This window comes from Falco naumanni, chromosome 10, assembly GCF_017639655.2.
Source record: "Falco naumanni isolate bFalNau1 chromosome 10, bFalNau1.pat, whole genome shotgun sequence".
In the NCBI taxonomy this organism is placed as follows: Eukaryota; Metazoa; Chordata; class Aves; order Falconiformes; family Falconidae; genus Falco; species Falco naumanni.
In genome coordinates, this window is record NC_054063.1 from 1929245 (window position 1) to 1946481 (window position 17237).

General features: G+C 57.8%; 1 protein-coding gene across 4 annotated transcripts in view; it reads left to right on the plus strand.

Annotated features, from left to right (window-relative positions):
* The first annotated feature begins 424 nt into the window (after positions 1-424).
* The window catches only part of DUSP8 (dual specificity phosphatase 8), a 42580-nt gene continuing 25767 nt past the window's right edge, over positions 425-17237 (plus strand). Inside the window, exons 1-2 of one of the 4 annotated variants that reach the window (XM_040609133.1) lie at positions 425-547; positions 14949-15355. In XM_040609133.1, the coding sequence (XP_040465067.1) occupies positions 15125-15355 (231 nt within the window). In that variant the 5' untranslated portion in view covers positions 425-547; positions 14949-15124. The other 3 variants (XM_040609132.1, XM_040609135.1, XM_040609134.1) reach the window with 3 other exon arrangements.

Below are 17237 nucleotides of genomic sequence, written 5' to 3' on the forward strand. Positions count from 1 at the left end.
TGTGAACAGGGAATATTCATCAGTGGGAACCAGCTATGGACCAAAAATGCAGGGAAGCACAGTTTTTGGCGGGGGCTGCGCAGCCCTGGGGTGTCCCCCGGGACCCCAGTAGCCAGGAAGGTGCAGCCCCCCCCCCCCCCCAAGAACACCAAAGCCGCTCGGTGCTCAGCCCGCTGGCCCGCGGGGCAGCGCACCCCCTGCGCAGGGACCCGCGGGCCGGGTCGGGGGGCGCGCAGCAGCGATGACCGGGGCCGCGCACCCCCCCCCCCCCCGCAGGGGGCAGCTCCCGCGCCGCTCCGCGCCCGCGGGGATGACGTCACCCTGCCCCTGCGCCGCCCGCGCTGATTGGCTGCGGGTGACGTCAACGCTGCCTTTCCCCCCCTCCCCCCCCCCCGTTCCCAAGGCATGACCTCATCGCCGGCGCATTCCCGGCCGCGCGGAGCGGCGCGGAGCAGCGCGGAGCAGCGCGGAGCGGCCCCCCCCTTGCCCCCCCCCCGCCCGCCGCGGCATGCGGGCCCTGCGGCGCCGGCAGCGGCCGCCGCGCCGGGTCAGTGCATCCCCTATAGATGTCTATACGCGCCGGGGTCTGCGCGCCCCGGGGCGCGGGGAGGGGGGGGCAGCGCGCCCGCATGTGCGGAGCGGAGCCGGCATCGCGGCCAGCGCCGGTGGACAGCGCGAAAACATGTGCCTATATACGTACGTGTATATGGAGCTATAGGGCTTGGGGCTTTACCGGGGGAGCTGGAATTATTGCGGTGCGAGGAAAAAAACTGGGGGGGGAGGGGGGGGCGGTGTTGGGGCTGGGAGGGAGCAGCCCTGCAGCGGGCGGGGATGGGGAGGGGGCACCGGCGCTGCGCGGCCGCGCATGTCGGGGCGCTGCGCTTGTTTTTGGGGTGGGGGCGTTGGAAATGCCGCCTGCGCTTGCCGGGCAGGTAGGGGGGGCTCGGGGAGCGCCGGGACAGCCGATGGCGGGGAGGGGGAGTCTCCTGGGGGGCCAGGGCTGGTGGCGCAGGGACCCGCGGTACCAGCGCTGGGGTGTTCAGGGGATGGAAGGGGCCGGCGTGTCGCCCCGTGTCCTTGGCGCTGGCCGGCGGCCGGCGTGTGCGTGCGAACCCCGCTGCCGCGGCTGCGGAGGCGCCGCTGGCACCAGCGAGCTGAGCTGCCCCTTTAAAATACACCCCCCACCTCCCCCAACGTGCGTGGACCCACCGAGCACCCCCCTCCCCAGTTACTCTCTACTGATAAACGCTGCCCTCTGTGCCGAGCCTTGGTTGTTTTTAAAGATTCCTGGTTATTTCCCTTATTGATAAATAAGTTCCTTCTCCTTCCTGCTCCCCCCCCTCCCCCCCCCCCCCCCTCCCCGCTCCCTTTTCTCCTCCCCCAGAATTAAATTCCTGAGCAACAGCAAGAGCTGATGTCAGTGCTTCAGCTCGCATTGGGGGAGCTCTGTGCACAGGTCAGTAATTTGCGGTTTTGCTGGAAGGAAGGACGCGGTGCGGTGCTGCTCTGTTAAGGCTGTTTGGATATTTCTAGGCACGGATGCGTTGCTCCTTCGTATTGCGGTAGCTGGCAGCAGCTCGCTGGTGGGAGCTGGGCGCTGCATAAGCGTGTGTGGAAGAGACCGTCCCCGTCCCACGCAGCTAGCGATGGCAAACGCATTGGGGATAGTTGCTGGAGGTTTTGATCTCCCTCGCATTTGGGGTATAAAGGCAGACACCCCCCCACCGGGAGATGGTCGGAATGTCCAAGGAGCCCTGAACAGGTAGCGCTGAGGGCTGCGCCTGGCAGTCCGGGGCCATGTTAACCTTGAAAGCAGCTCGCCCGTGGAGCGGTGTAACGTTCGCTTGCATTGTCTCACCCTCCTGCGCTAGGGCGAAAGGCTCGGGGCATGGCTTCCTGCGCCCCAAACGCGGCTGCGGGGAGCTTTGTTTTCGGAAGGATTCGATGCTCGGGAATTGGCGCTTATGGGTTTGGCCTTGCCTCTGTCAGACAGGGTTTGCTCGTGCTGTTGGAGGGTGGCCATGCCAGGGCTGTCTCTGTGGAAGAGGTTTGTTGGGGTTTGGGGGCTGGCTGGGGGTTCCCGCGCTCGCTTTGGCTTTGCTTGTAACGGTTCCCAAAACGAAATAAACTGCAGCACCGACAAAACCCTCCTGGCCGAAGCTGCAGGTATTGGGGATTTTAAAATGTCTGCAAGGGCTCTGCAGGTGTCTTGTCCCTGCTTTTGCCTGGCACAGCCCTGCTGGCAGGTCCTGGATGTCTAGGACTGTCCTGATGGCTGGGACCAGAGAGGACAGTTGGGTGCGTGAGCAGCAGATGGATGCCCAAACACCTCATTGCCATGCCAGTAGGTAGAAATTCTTGCCCTCAGCCCATCAGCAACACGCTGGAGCAGCACAGACCTGGGGCTGGAGGGTCTGCGAACCACGATGGCTGCATCTCACACCAAAAGGCTTTTAACCCAACAGATTTTCTCCTGTGGCTTTCAGTTGTCCCTGCCTTGATGCAAGGGTAGGGAAAACCTGGATCTAGCGTTGCTGTTTAAAATCTAGCCTCAGCTACACTGGGGAGAGCAAAGCAAAGTGTGCAGGGTCCTTAGGAGCGTGTGCTGGGGGCTCTGCGTGGAGATTGTTCTTGCAAATACTGCACTGTGTGTGTCTGTCGAGCGTGGTTTTGCTGGATGCCAGGCACCTGGCTGAGAAAACCACTGAGGTGCCTGCCTTTGGAGAGCTTAAACTCACCTAAAATTAAATGCACACCATTATTACTACCCAGACAGCCCCTGAGGGCTGGGTAGGACTTTGCAGCAGTGTCTATCCCATACTACCCAAGTGGATTTGGGGAGGTGGGAGAAAACTAGCTTCTCCTGCAGCCACGTCTTCCCCCAAGAGACCTCCCCATAGGCTGGAAACCAGTTGTGGCTCTGGGTTTCTGAAATGACTCCTCTTGGCACAAATGTGAGCGAGTCCCCACTCCATCCCTACCCCTTACCTCTGCGCCAGCTGCTTTCACCTGCGTAAGAGATGGGGTGTGGGTTATGGGTGCTTTTCCTCTCTGGATTTGCTTCGTTGCCTTTAAGGAGGGCTGTTCTTAGGGATCAGAGGTTGGTTCCTCTGATGCGCAGCTAGGCTCCCGCAGCCCTGGGCGCAGGCAGGTGCAGAGCACGTTAACACTCTCGGGGATGGAAGGAGGAAAAGGAGGTGCTCCAGCGCTTGGCAGCCTGGATTTATGGCGTGGGTTTGTAGGATGCTGCCGTCATACTGAAACAGTTCCGGCAAACTGAGTCTTGTAGGGAAGGAGGTGATAAAGAGAAGGGGCTTGTGAATGGTGGCTCCTCTCTGCCTGGTAGAACAGCTGGGAGGTTGCCCTGGGAGGGTTTGTAGACCTCTTTGCCCTCTGCCGTGGGTGTAATGGCAGTGTTACGGGGGAGATGGCTGCAGAAACACCCGGGTGCTCCTGGTGTTTCTCCCCACGCAGCTGCTGGGTCTCACCCCACTCTTTCACTTGCTGCTATGCAGAGAAGCTCCTGCAGCCAGAGCAGCAATGCCGTCATCCTGTGGGGAAAGCTTCAACGGGCTCCTCTGCATCCCTGTGCCCTCTGGGTTTTAAAACCTGTTTTTCAAGCTTTACATTTCTTCTCTGAAGATACACCTGTCCCACCTGATGCCGAGTGGGAAGGAGGCACCTGACGTAATTACAGGCAGGCTTGGGGAAGGGAGGTGAGTGGCCTGGGAGCATTCATCAGATAAGAAGCTAAACGAGCTCTCTGCTCAAGATTTTCTCAGCCTTGCTCAGGAGACCTGGGTGTACCTTGTGTGCAGGATTATAACACAACCAGGGGAGCATGGGGGAGGGGCGGGTAAAACCTGACCGTGCCAAGATGCTGTGCACTAAAGGGCATCAGGGGCTGCCCTCAAAGCCAGGCAGAGCTTGCAGCATGATGAGCGGTAGTGCAGGTTCCCGCAGGGATGGTGCGTGGTGGATGGCACCCCCGCAATGGCCTGATGGCTTTGCCCGCTCCTCAGATGGAGGGAGAGACCATGGCATGTGTTACATCCCCATGGAGGGATGCCTTGCCTTGCCAGAAGCAGGCCAGCAGCTGAGACCGCGGTGGAACGTATGGAGATCTGGCCGTGGCAGGTGCCTTGGTCGCCCTGTCTCCTCTTTAGCAGGAGGTCATCGAAAGGAAAACAGGGTCTTATCTCTTCCTCTTCCAAGAGATGTCTGTGGACTCTCTAGCCCAAACCTTTGGGTCGGTGCTGTCTGAGAGGCTCCTTTGGCTCTCAGCCACCTCCACTTCAAGCAAGGAGAGTAAGAGTAAGGGGGGGCCGTGCTGGGGGCTGTACCTGGCACAGAGCCCTGGCCAGCCCATGCTGCAAACTGCCTGTAGGATGGCTTGCTCCATCTCTCTGCTATTTGGCTCTTCCTCTGAGGTTTCCTAAACCCAGCTGGACAAGGTAATTTAGGCTGGTGTGCAGGGGGCTGCTTCCTTTGCTTTCCCCAGAGCTTCTGCAGGTTTTTTTGCTGCTCTGGACCTCCAGTTTCCAAAAGTAGCAGGTAGTGCTTGTTTGCATGGTGCCTGTGAAGTATCAGTATTTCAGAAGATAGGTGCGGTAGTAGCCCAGACTGGGATTGGAGGAGAACCTGGAGGTGCTCACTGGAAATGGGTCTGGTACATGGAGAATCACCTAGCACAAACAGGAATGATAACAGCACAGGAATACAGGTACTGTGTTGCATGAAGGTGAAATAGGTGATGCGTTTTGTACTGACTTAAAAGCATCCCAGCAACATATTTGGGGCTGGAAATCCTTCCTTGATTCCATCTTTTTTCTTTTTCTTTTCTTTTTTTATTCTTCCCTCCTGCCTCCACTCCTCTTATGCCTTTTTCCCTGTTTACTGTGTGTGGAAAGCCCTCGCAGTTCCCGTTCACCCACCCCGATGTGTGTGTGAATGACTTGTCTGCCTTCATTGTACCTTTTCTCTGGGGGCAGAGACCTTGTGTTCTTCAGGAATTTCTCCAGAGCCCTTTGGGGTGCTCTAGGAATTTGCAAAAGAGTCTCTCTCTGCAGCATTTCTGCATGCTGAATTATGGGGGGCATAATTTCTGAGCCTGCTGATGACCGGGAACAAGTCATTCGGTGACCAGAAGGTCACGACAACTTGTTCTGGTGTTGACGTTAGCTCTCCTTTAAGGGAGAGAGGAGCCGGACGAGATGAGCTTCTAAGGTCCCTTTCAACCTAAATTATTCCATGACTACTCCATAAGTACCCACCATCCTGCTTCTCCCAGGCTTTTGTAGACTACCTGTTATTAGGCAGCGCTGGTGGGGGGATGAGGTGAGGTGGACCACTGCTTTGATCCTGTGTGGAGATTCCAATGACAGCATGACCCTGGCATCCTCCCCGGCACAGCACGCGTCCTCCAGCCCCGCTAATGATGCAGTGCGTCTTTCCGGTTTGTCTCTGCCGACCCGCGTTACTCATCTGGCACGTACGTGCGCAGTATGCCTGCATCCCCGGCTTTTCATCTCGCCTTTTTTCTTCTTTTTAATAGGGGATTTAGTTCTTTGAGGGGCGCTGCTGTCTAAAGCTAGCACATGGTAATTCAGCTGATGCAGCAGAAGCTCTGGTAGAAATTTCAGTCTGTTTATTAGGTGATTGCAGGTTGGGGATTTTTGTCAAGAAAGTCAAGCCCTTCCCACACATTAAACCTGCCTCTGCTTAAATCACATCTCTCCCATCAAAACCTAGCCCCTCCTGGGTGATGCCAGGCCATCTTTGCTCCAAACAAAGAGGGTCCATCACTCTCTGGGATGCACTGTTGAAAAGCAACCAAGAAGTATCTACAGCATCCGATTGTTTTTGCGTTGCCTCATTTCCCTCATTTCCAAGCTTGTGATGGCAGCCTGGTCCTCCTTGAGCCATAGCTTGAGTGGAGTTATCCGTGCCATCTTCATCTGCCTTGGCCGGCAGCCCTGCGTGGGGAGCGGACGGGCACAGCCTGAGCCTCGCTTGGCACTTGAGGCTGTTGAGTAGAGGGCTGGTGCGGAGAGGGTGCCAGCACTGCTGACTGGTGAGCTAGCCTGGGAAAAACCACGTTAACAGCTTTGCTGCTGTTGGTGGACCTCGCAGAGATGTCCCCAGCAGCTTTGCTGGCTCGGAGGGGCTGAGACCTAGAAGCCAAGCAAGCCTGGAGCTCTGCTTTACGCCTGACCTGCTGCTCACCTCAGGTTTGGCTCTTCTGGTGGAAAGTCAGAAGGACACGGCAGGGCAGGAAGGTGACCCAGAGGGACAAGCCTTCACCTGAAACCAAGCTGGGGCTCTCTGAATTGTTCTGAGGAGGGGTGAAGGGACAAAATGCCTCCCGTGCACCAAGGGAAGTTGACTGCTGCAAAAAACCCGAATGCAAATCTCTGACTGGGCAGAATCTCCCCAGACACATCCTTTTGTAAAGCGCTTGCATTGTACCATTAAAAATAGATCGGCGCGTTCTCTGCTTGCTTGCTGAATGCTGATGCCTGTAATTCTGTGTCATCCTCGCATTCCCTTCTGCTTTGAGCTTGGCTGCCTCTTTGTCTGGCACCTGAGCAAGGTTCATTCAGCAGTACCTGATGTAAAGATAAGTGAGCTCTGTTGGAGCCTAGCGGGATGGGCAGGACGGTGGGGAGGACTGGACTGGTCTTAGCTGGGGGTCAGCCGGCAGCCCTGAAGGGGCACGGCTTGGTGTGATCACCCATGCTTTCTGTTGCGTGGTCAGAAGCAGGGATGAGTGAGACCTGCTGGCGTGGAAATGAGTTGGAGGATGTGGAAGCACTGATTGGATGTCATGATATCTCTCTGGTTTTTTTTTTTAAACTGGGGCTAAGAAAAAAAAAAGATATATATGTATCGTGCTTCAGTGTCTGCCTGGAGTTGGTGAGGAGAATATCGCTGCTCGTTTCCCCCAGTGAATGAGTTCATCTCGTTTGCCGCCCACAATAGCAGTGATGCTACGGATTAAGAGAGAAGGCCCGTGTTACAAAACGCTGCAGTACCCAGCTCCCAGCAGAGAGGCTAGGCTGTAGGATTTGGTACACAAAGAGCCATGGCATCTGACCAGCGAGCTGTGGCTCGGTGTGATCAGTGGGCACGTGCTTGTGCGGGGTGCTGAGGATGGAGGGACCTGCAGAACACTTTGTCTGACTCCCCTGTCACCTCAGATTAACAGGACAAAACCAGCTGGTAATGCATCACGGCTCCCAAGGGAAAAGGAGAGAGTGGGGCAGGAACGTCGGCTTGGGCTTTGCCTGTCTTGTGTGTGTGTTCTCTAGATAAAGGTAATCCTCCAGGATCCAGAGTGGGTGCCTCCTCGCTGGGGCTGCGCTCAGAGGTAGAGCCTGAGCTGACACGTGCTAATTCATCCCAAACCTACGAGCAATTTGGCTATTGTGTGCATATAGGGAATCCAGCAAGCCTTCAACCAGGTCAGAAAAGTCTTGAAAAATGTATTTACGGCCCCGGGGAGTGGGAACGGGCGCAGCCCCTCACATTTGGGTTGAATTCTGGGTCTCCTAAGGAGGACTAGAGCTCCAGCAGGTGCAGCGGGGCTGAACTGTGGACGTTGGCGTGTGCTGGCTGGGAAGCTGAGCCTGGCACCTGCACCTCAGTCTGCACCAGTTGTCATCAGAAACTGCATAAAACCTGCACATCGTTCTTCGGCGAGGCCAGGGGTCGTCTTTGTCGTTTAAATATGGGGGGCTGCTGGTACTGTGCTGGCGGGGGCCAGCGGGCTGCCCTTGTGTTTGCTCGGCACTTGCTTCTCCAGCCTTGGCTTTCCCTGGTGCTCTGCTGAGGTGGGCAAACTGGCGTCGCTTGGGACTGTCCTTAAGAAGGGAAACTCTGGCACATTTATCTGCAGCTTGGAAGACCCACAGCTTAGTCCTGTGCTTTCTTTCCACCTGGCATGTAGGTCTTGTGGGAAAAGAGTATGCAGGTCCTGGAGACCCTTTCTTCAGGAGACTGCTAATGCACCCAGCAGGTATTTACGGTGTCTGGTGTCCTAGGAAGAGAGCCAGACCAGCCCCGCAGAAGCATCTAACTGCATACCTTTCTGGGCCTCCTCTGTCTGCTCTTGTTGCAAAAAGGCAAACGAGCTACTGGAGATCCCCAAGATAAGCTGCTGGGCTGATGGGGTCATGCAGCAAATGATGGGGATGTCAGGCTGCGGGCAGCAAGGGCCCCTGAAGCATCAGTAGGACTAAATTTCCCTTCTCCAGTGTGACATGTCCCCTGTGGTGTGTGCCAGGCTGCTCAAGGCAGAAGGTGCTCTCAGCTCTGAGATGAGAGCCCAGCCAGCTCTTGGCTTGGCAGGGTGAGGATGGAAGGATGGAAATGGGATAGCTTTGGTATTAGAAAGCAGCGTGCTTGGGAGCTCCATCCTCAGTGTGGGCAAAGGCAGCGATTAAATGGCTGGCTGGTCAGGTGTAACCTTTGGTCTTGGGTTTTGTAGGCTTTAAAATGAAAGCCTGTGTTTATACTAAAGGGGAAACCATGTAAATCATGTTAAAAGCACAAATCTAAGAGGAGGAGAATGCTGGCCTTGTCATCTAGACTCCAGTGAAATTCCCTTCCCTCCCATCCCTGTTGGCTTTTCCTGACTGGATCTCCAGACTGACCGCCACCGCTGCAGTCAGAAATTTTCCTAGGAATGGCCGGTCTGAAAATCCTTAAATGTGCCTGGGTCGCTTTGGTGGAAGCGGGCTAGGAGGTGATTGCATTTGCAGTCGTAGCCTATTCCAAGCTGCCGGCACAACATGAGGTGGGGGCGGGGGGGATGAGGGACCCCTTCGCCTGGCTCAGCTGAAGCAGAAGAGCCGGTCTGCCTCGCAGGGTGAGGGGTGCATGGGAACGGCTCCTTCGCAGCTGTGTGCCGCTTGTCCCCTTTCCCTTCATCCCTGTGTTCCTGTGGCTGAAGCATGAGCAGCCCCCAAGCTGCCCCATGCCACCAGCCACGTACCCATGGCTGGCACCCCCATGGCAGCGCTGCCGCGTGCCTGCACGCCGCATCCCGCAGCTGCTGGGAACGCACCACCTGGCACTTTGCTGAAGGACACCCTGGTCCTTCAGCCACATCCACCGGTGGAAAACACCTTCTGGGCCGAGGGCTGCAGGTGCAGAGGGGAAACAGGAGGCGTGGGGAGGTGAGTGGGTGCTGCTCGGGCACATGCAGCTCCTTGCAGGGCTCCCCGCCATCCTGCTTCCAGCCTACGGGAATTGAAAGGAGACTGCGGCATAGAAAAGAGGAGGGGAAAAAAAATAATCAAGATCAGCAAGCACCTGGGCCTGAAACCCTGGGAAAGGTGCAGCGGCTGCCTCCTGGCAATGTGCTGCGGGAGGAAGGGGAGGCTGCCCCTTCCCGGAGCCTCTGTGCGTGGAGGGGGTGCACGGGGGCTCTCGTCCCGGGCGGGGGGTGCCTGCGGTGTGTCGGGAGCCAAGGGGATGTGGGATCAGCAAGACGGAGGGGGAGTCCTCTGTCCACCCTGGGAAAACCTGTTGTGGGTCTTGGGGTGGGGGCGTTAGAGCAGGGCAGTGGACCGCGTTGCCATCTCCCCCACATGTCCGTACTGCTGGGGCTCGGGAGATGTCATTCCTCCCCATCCTCGAGATTCACCAGGGAAAGGTGGACAGGCAGACTTTGCATCTGGGTTAGTGGATGTGATCAGTGGTATTTCCCAGCCTCATTTTAAGGAGCAAAAGAAAAAAACCACTCCATTTTTCCATCGTTAAGCAGAGAGATCTTTTGTGCTGCCTTTTAAAGGGACCTTGAGTAGCTGCTAAGCAATCGGCAGCAGTTACATCACCTCCAAAGCAGCTACTGCAGGCACCTGACAGCTTTGTCCCACTGCCACTCGGGGCGGGTGGGGGGGGATCATTAGTGCTCCAAATTCCTCACCCTTGGAGAAAGCCTGCATCTCTTGCTGCGAGGGAGAAGCCGCTACACCGTTTATGATGCTGCGAGTGGCCGAAGGGCATCGGTAGACGGGCTGAGATTCACAGCAGATAGGGTAGAGCAGGGACACGCGTCCTGGAGTTTCCCAGCCCCATCCCGTTTGCTAAGCTGGGTTCATCAGCCCATGCAGGACCCCAGCATCTTTCCGGGAGTGAGCCAAAGGCACTGCAGTAGCATCGCCTCGGGCCGGAGACACAGCCGTTGCCTGGCAGCTGCGGGTTTCCAGGGAAACCAGAGGTGCTAACTTGTTAATGAGCCCCGCGTCACTGATTGCTGCTGCAAAATAATAATAATTAGTAATAGGTCCATGATTTAGGAATCCCTCAAACAGCATGAACCTGCCAAGGGGAGTTCGCTAAGTGCTGAAGCACTTGAAAGAAATGAGGGGATGGGGAGGAAAAAAGGATGGAGGGCTTGGAAGAAGTGTCACGTTTTACATCTTAATAAATGTCTGGAGAGCTGGGGGCCGGTGGGGTCCTGCCAGCGTCCCAGCGGTGAGCCTGGGGCTGGTGGAGGGCCGATCTGGATGGATGGAGGAGCCCTGGCCGGGCAGCATTTCCCACAGGCTCAGAGGACAGGGTTACCTCCCCAGGTGGGGTGCAGGGGGAAGAGCCGGATCGCTGAGCTCAGTGCCGCCGGTCCCCCGCAGAGGTGGCCGTTCTTTGGGAACGGCTGCTTTGGGGGGTCACTGGGGACCAACGAGTAGGCGTTTCTGTGGGGTGCTCCTATCCCTTGGTAAACTCAAGGTGGAGATGCCACCAGAAGAGCATGATCTTGGGAGGAGCACCCCAGGAAATGCGTTCCTGGGGTCAGAGCTGCTTCCCGCAGCAAAGCTGGCTGGCTGGGGCAGCGAGGGGAGCGTCCCCTCACCTGGGCTGGGTGCGGAGGGTAGAGTCCCAGGGCACCACCCGTGGCTCAGGGCGAAGAGTGGACGTGCCGGTTAGTGAGGTTAGTGGTTGCTACAGAGACATGCTGGTCTTCCAGTTGATGCCTCCAGTACAAGAGAAACCAGATCTGTGCCCTTCCCCCACCACAGCTCTCAGCTGCGGGTCTTGTTCGAGATGAGAAATGGAGGGAGGTGGCCTCCGCCTCGGTGGCCTGCCCAAGGACGACCTCCTGGCCCGCCGTGCCGCACGGGTGGGCTCGGGCTGGGCTGCGCTTCGGGCTTTCTTGCCCTCTCGCCTGGCCCGACCAGAAGAGGGTCACAGCCAGGCTGAACACTGGCCCTTCGCCCGGGTGGCAGTGCCCATCTCCGTCAACGCTTGTGACTTGTGTGGCCAGCACCCCTCACCTGACACGCGTGTCCGTGGAGGTGACACCGGGGACAGAGTCCTGATGAGCAGGCGGTTGGCCCAGCCTCTGTGTTAAGCTCTGCTTGTCTTTCTGTCCCTTGGCTGCGGTGTGGCCTCTCCTGCTCGGCTGTCCCCATTCAGCTAAGCCATGTGCCCAGTTCCTCATTACAGGCACTCCAGGGAGAGGTGGGATTAAAGGATTATGGTAATGTTCTTCAGGAACACTCAAGAAGATTAAGATGGCTTTAATAAACTGATAAGAGAGGGACACAGCTATGTTTCTGAAACCCTAATTTAGGTTCCAGGTTAACCTTTTCCCCTGGTCTCCTGTCACCATGGTGAGAAGATCTCTTACTTCAGCAGTGCTCCATGGCTATGCCTGTTCCTTCAGTTTTCCTTTTAACCCATCTGAGCAGAAGCAGAAAGACATCTTTCTTCCTTCTCTGGTAGCCTTCCCAGGCGTGGAGGCATTAGAGTTCATTCTTCTCGGAGAGCCTGTCACACGCAGCCTGTGAGGTGCTATGAAGGTCTCACAGCCTCTGCTGGTGCCTGAGGTACCTGTTAGCTGGGGGATGAACCCACCAGCCCTCAGTCTGGCTTCAAAACTGTCCTGTGGTTGCTCAAGAAATTACTTGTCTGCCTTTGACCTGGCTGGACATACTCTTAGAGAAGTCCCTGTGCCTTGGGTCTAACACCAAGGTCACAGCTCCCTATGACTGCACTCAGTCGGTCACCTCCATCCCCCGTGGAGGCTCCTGGAAAGGGGGAGAAGAATGGACCAGCCTTGCCCTGCCTTCCCCGTCTTTTGGGTGGAGCTGGGAGTGGGACCTGAACGATGTGTGTGCCACCAGGTCCACCTGGGCGAGCTGGCGCGGGCGTTCCTCCGGTTGTTCTGCAGGAGGGCAGCTGTTAGCTGAGCTGGGAACCTCCTCCTCTGCTTCTCCCATCTCTTCCACCCAAGGTCTTGCTCTTCTGCCAGAGCTTCATGCATGGAAGGCCTCTTCCGAACGGGTTCTCTCAGAGCGGTTGGGCAATTAAGGATCTCTTGTCTTTCCCAGACCCCCAGAGCTTACCCCCTGCTCATTGTCTGGGGAGCAGATACCACGTTGTATCTGGAGGTGCTGTGCAGCGTATCCCCCGTGTGGGATTGCTCCTTCCTCCCACTTCAGTCTTTCACTCTCATCCCTCTGCCGTGGTATTATCCCCATCTTTTTTGTCTGTCGACCCTCTCCATTCCCTTTTCATTTCTTGGATGTAATTGGAAGAACTGAGAAGAATTCGCAGCCTGGTGTCCTGATGGGGAAGGGAGGCAGAAAGGGATTTGGGGAGTGGGGTGTGAAAGGAAGACGAAGGGGAAAAGCTGGCTAATTTGCATCCTTTCTGAGTGCCCTGGCTCTATAGCCAAGGTACAGCAGGGGGTCTTCTGGCAAGGCGGTAGCGACGTAATGAGGTGTGTCATATCCCAGCAGGAGCCAGCCTCGCTCCCCCTCAGACCCCCTAATTAGAACTGTTTCAATTTTTAAGCCCCCCTGGAGGAGTGCTGGGGGGAGGCGGGGGGACCGGGGTTCCTGCGGTGGGGGGACCGCCAGCCGCCCGCCGAGGGGGCAGCTCTAATTGGAGTCACCGTGAGGAGCCGCAGAGCCATACACACTCGCTGTGGGGCTGGGGAGAGCGATGCTGTAGTGCCGCGGGGCTGCCAAAATGCTTTGTGCCAGGAGGGGCCATCTCTATTGCAGCTTTTAGGGCATTTCCATGCTCCCCCGGCCCCCCAGTTTGAATTAATGCGTTGGCAGAGGCAGCAGGGGGGTGATAAGGGGACAGGGGAGGGTTGCGCATCCTGATGTGGCCTCAGTTGGGAGCTCAGATCCTGAGGCTGGAGCCGAGATGTCCGTCCCCTGCTTTGGGAGGCAGTTCTGGTAGCCCGGGGAGGTTGGGGCTGGAGCCATGAGCCACAGCAAATGCGGGAAACTCCATCCTCGTGCTCTGTGGCTTTCCGTTCTTCTCCTGCAAGCTGGCTGGGTCCTCCAGCTTTGGTGACCGGTAACTGAGGTGCCTGTAATTTCACCCAATAGTGTGTCCTACTCAAGCATCTCTTTTGTGTCTGGAGCTACCGTCGCAGTCGGTGCCTGCACCACCGGGGCTGCAGGCGTGGGGGCTCGCAGGAGCTGCTGGCTTACTCAGCTCAGGGTGACCCGTAAGCCTCCTCCGGGCCATGGACCAAATCCTGGCCCTGCAGAAGTCAATGAAAATCTTCACACTGGCCTTTTCAGGCATGGTATTCATAGTCCTCCTAATTCAGATGCATTAAAGCTTCTGTGGAACAGCTTGTGGGTTCTCTAAAACACTGTCTGGCAGGAACAAGAGGAGCCTCGTAGTAGCCCAGGCTTATTTTCTGAATGACTGCAGCAGCATTAAAACCTAATGCCATTAAAACATGCCTGCAATGACGTGTACCGTTAAAACCCAAGAAGGCACCCTGACCTGAATGTCCCTCAGCCTGCTTATTGCTCTTATAGACCCCACGGGCTGGGCGTGGAGGACGCTTGTTCTTCTGATAGTGCTTCGGAGAGCACCGGGCTCGACCCTCCTCAGCTCCTAAGATGGAGCCCAGGTAGGCAGCCCTGTATACGACCCCCCCCCTTTCAGAGTCTGCACGAGTTAGCTGCTGGAAAGCAGCAGCCGCTTCGGGGCCATCTCGGTCCGAGTGCAGCTCCCCAGGGCTCTGCCCCAACGCCTGGCCTGTTTCTTGAAGGCAGGAGTGAAAGTCAGCTCCATTTCTTGGCTTCCAAGAGAGGTCATCTTCTCCTGACTTGCCAGGAGGCAAGCTGGCAAGATACCCACGAGCAGGCTGCGATACAAAGGCGGGTGAGATCCAGGGTGAAATGGTAGACGTGAGTGGGCACACCTGATTTGGTGGTGTGTCTGATGGGCCCTGAAGAAGCTGTTACCATGCGGCAGCAAAACCTTATTGCTGAGCTAAGCCGCTTCTGTGAAACCATTAGCTCTGTGCTTGGCAGAGGTCAGAGAAAGCAAATTGAGTGTGAGGAGCTGTTGAGATGGGAACGGGGAAAAGAGGAGACATCTTGCCCCGTGCAGGTCCCCAGCGCCCTTGCCTCTCAAACACGGCGCGTCGCGGCTGGCTGGGGTGGCCAGAGGTGTCTGTGCAATATGTGGATCTGTAGATGCTCTGACCTGAAAGGCTCCTAAACGAGGTCTAGATGTGGTGAGAACCGTGGGGAGGGTGATTAGGGAATGGGTGTGCGTGGCCTCTTCCAATGCAAGTAGTAAGGGTCACCGGGGGGGGGGGGGGGCATGGGTTAGCGGATTTGGAGCAAACCAGGGCTCCCCAACTTCATCATAGCTGGCAAACCGTTCTGCTGCCTGCCACCGGCCACTGTGCCTGCTAAAAGCTGACATGGCTTCAAAAAGCAATTAGGCACATTCATGGAGGAAAGCTCCACTGAGGGCTATTAAATACAAAGAGAAAGCCCCTGGCTGGAGCGGCTCAGGATCCACAGATGCCCACAGGCTGGGAGAACATACCTAGAAAGTGCGGCTTGTTGCACTCTTACGCTTTTCTGAAGGCTGAGCCCTGGGTGACATGGCCCAAGGTGAATGTCGCGTCCTGCCCGGCTGACCGGTCGCCTTCTCCTTTCCTCTCGTTGCAGGTTCAGCACAATGAGTTGGCATCCTGGGTGTTAGCAGCGTGAGGGGACCAGGACAGGTGCTGCCCTGCTCACCCCTTACCCCCTCGCTCGTTCCCCTTGGGGAGACGGGTGCTGGCACCCCTGCCCTGCCCTTCCACCCCTTCCCCCCCGCTCGCCATAGAGGGGACGGGCCCGTTATGGCTGGGGACAGGCTCCCACGCAAGGTGATGGACCCGAAGAAGCTGGCCAGCCTCCTGAGGAACGGAGCGGAGGGCACCCTGGTCATTGACAGCCGTTCCTTCGTGGAGTACAACTCCTGGCACGTCCTCAGCTCCGTCAATATCTGCTGCTCCAAGCTCGTCAAGAGGAGGCTCCAGCAGGACAAGGTCTCCATCACGGAGCTCATCCAGCCTGCCTCCAAGATGAAGGTAAGGGATCTGGCCAGAGGATGCTCACACCCTCTTCCCCGGTAGAAAGGGGCAGGCTGGGGGTGGGATGCAGACTGGCCTAAGGGCCGCTCCATGCCTGGTACGCACATCCTCTACCTCCATCCCTTGACCTGCCAGCATCTCTCTGGCACCCTTTGGAGAGCCAGAGGGTGAGCTCATGCGGCCACAGGGCTGTCCTCAGAGACCTGCTCCTTGCCCCCACCCCAGTGATGTGCTTCCTGCTCTAGGAGCCCTCCCCGGGCGAGTCTAACAGGTATATCAGCCTTAGGACTTGTCCTAGGCCAGCAAACAACCCCCAAAAGCCTTCCCAGAGCTGTAAACTTAATCCCCTGCTAAAAACTCTTCCCCTCCCCTCTGTCATCTCTAACTCCATTCAGGGACATGTAATCCTCCTCCCCTGTGACGCCAGAAGCTCTTATCCGGTGTCATGGCATATTATCTCTCCCAGGCTCCTCTCTCTATCGCTCCCGGTTAAATAATAGAGGTGGCTGGGAGCCACGGGGCTGGGCTGGAGCCCCGGCCAGCACCGCGCCGGGTGCGCCCCCCCGGGGGGCAGTTGGCCGTCGCCCCCCGCTCGGGGCTCGCTTTTACCCCGTGTGTCTCCCCCCCTCCCGCCTTGTAATTTTATGGCAAAGCGAGGGTAATTCAGGCGATTAATCAAACGCTGGGCCCAGCTGGAGCCATCTGCGGCGTCCCCCCCGCCCGGCCCGCATTGGCTGCCGGTGACATCACCCCGCCGGGATGAAGGGGACCGGCAGCGCGGGGGGGCCGGGCCGCTCGCAGGGGGTGGCAGGGGCTGATTCCTCAGGGGCTTTAGCGCTCTTAAATCCCCGGGAGAATAAAGCAGAACGATCGGCGAGGGGGGGGGGGGGGGGGAGGGAGCGGCCGGGCGGGGGCAGCGCTGCGGCAGCGGCGTTGCGCACCGGGAGGGAGGACGGGGGGGAGGAGGAGGCGGGTGGGGAGGGGGAGGCATGAGGGAGTTCGCGTCAGCTGATGCTGGCCCGGCAGCCCCCCAACCAGCCCCGCAGCCCCCCAGCCAGCCCTGCAGCCCCCCAGCCAGCCCTGCAGTCCGGCCGCCGCAGCGGAGGGGTGGCTCGGGGCGGGGCGGTGGGCCCGGCTCGGGGGTCCCCACGTGTCCCCGGGAGGCAGCGATCGCCCCCTCCCCGCTCCCGGGCCATTGCGTGATGGTCCAGGTACCGGCTGGGGACGTGCCTGCAGCCGGGGGTGCTGGGGGCGGCGGCGAGGCGGTGTCGCCTTTAATGCACGGCTCTTTTCCCTTCCCCCTACCCTTTTGCCCCTTTCCCCCTTCCTTTTCCCCCTTTCCTTTTCCCTTTCGCCCTTCCCTTTTCCCATTTCCCCCTTCCCTTTTCCCCTTTTCCTTTTCCCCTTTCCCTTTCCCCATTTCCCCCTTCCCTTTTCCCCTTTTCCTTTTCCCCCTTCCCTTTTCCCTTTCCCCCTTCCCTTTCCCCCTTTTCCCCTTTTCCCTTTTCCCTTTTCCCTTTTCCCTTTTCCCTTTCCCCCTTTCCCCCTTTCCCCCTTTCCCCCTTTTCCCTTTTCCCTTTTCCCTTTTCCCTTTTCCCTTTCCCCTTATCCCCCTTTCCCCTTATCCCCCTTTTCCCTTTCCCCCTTTTCCCTTTCCCCCTTTTCCCTTTTCCCTTTCCCCCTTTTCCCCTTTTCCCTTTTCCCCTTTTCCTTTTCCCCCTTTTCCCTTTTCCCTTTTCCCCTTTTCCCCTTTTCCCCTTTTCCCCTTTCCCCTTTTCCCCTTTCCCCTTTTCCCCCTCCCCTGTTCCCCCCTTCCCCTTCCCAGTACAGGCAGAGTCCCCCCCAGTGCCCCCGCGGGCAGAGGGCACCGTGCCCCCCA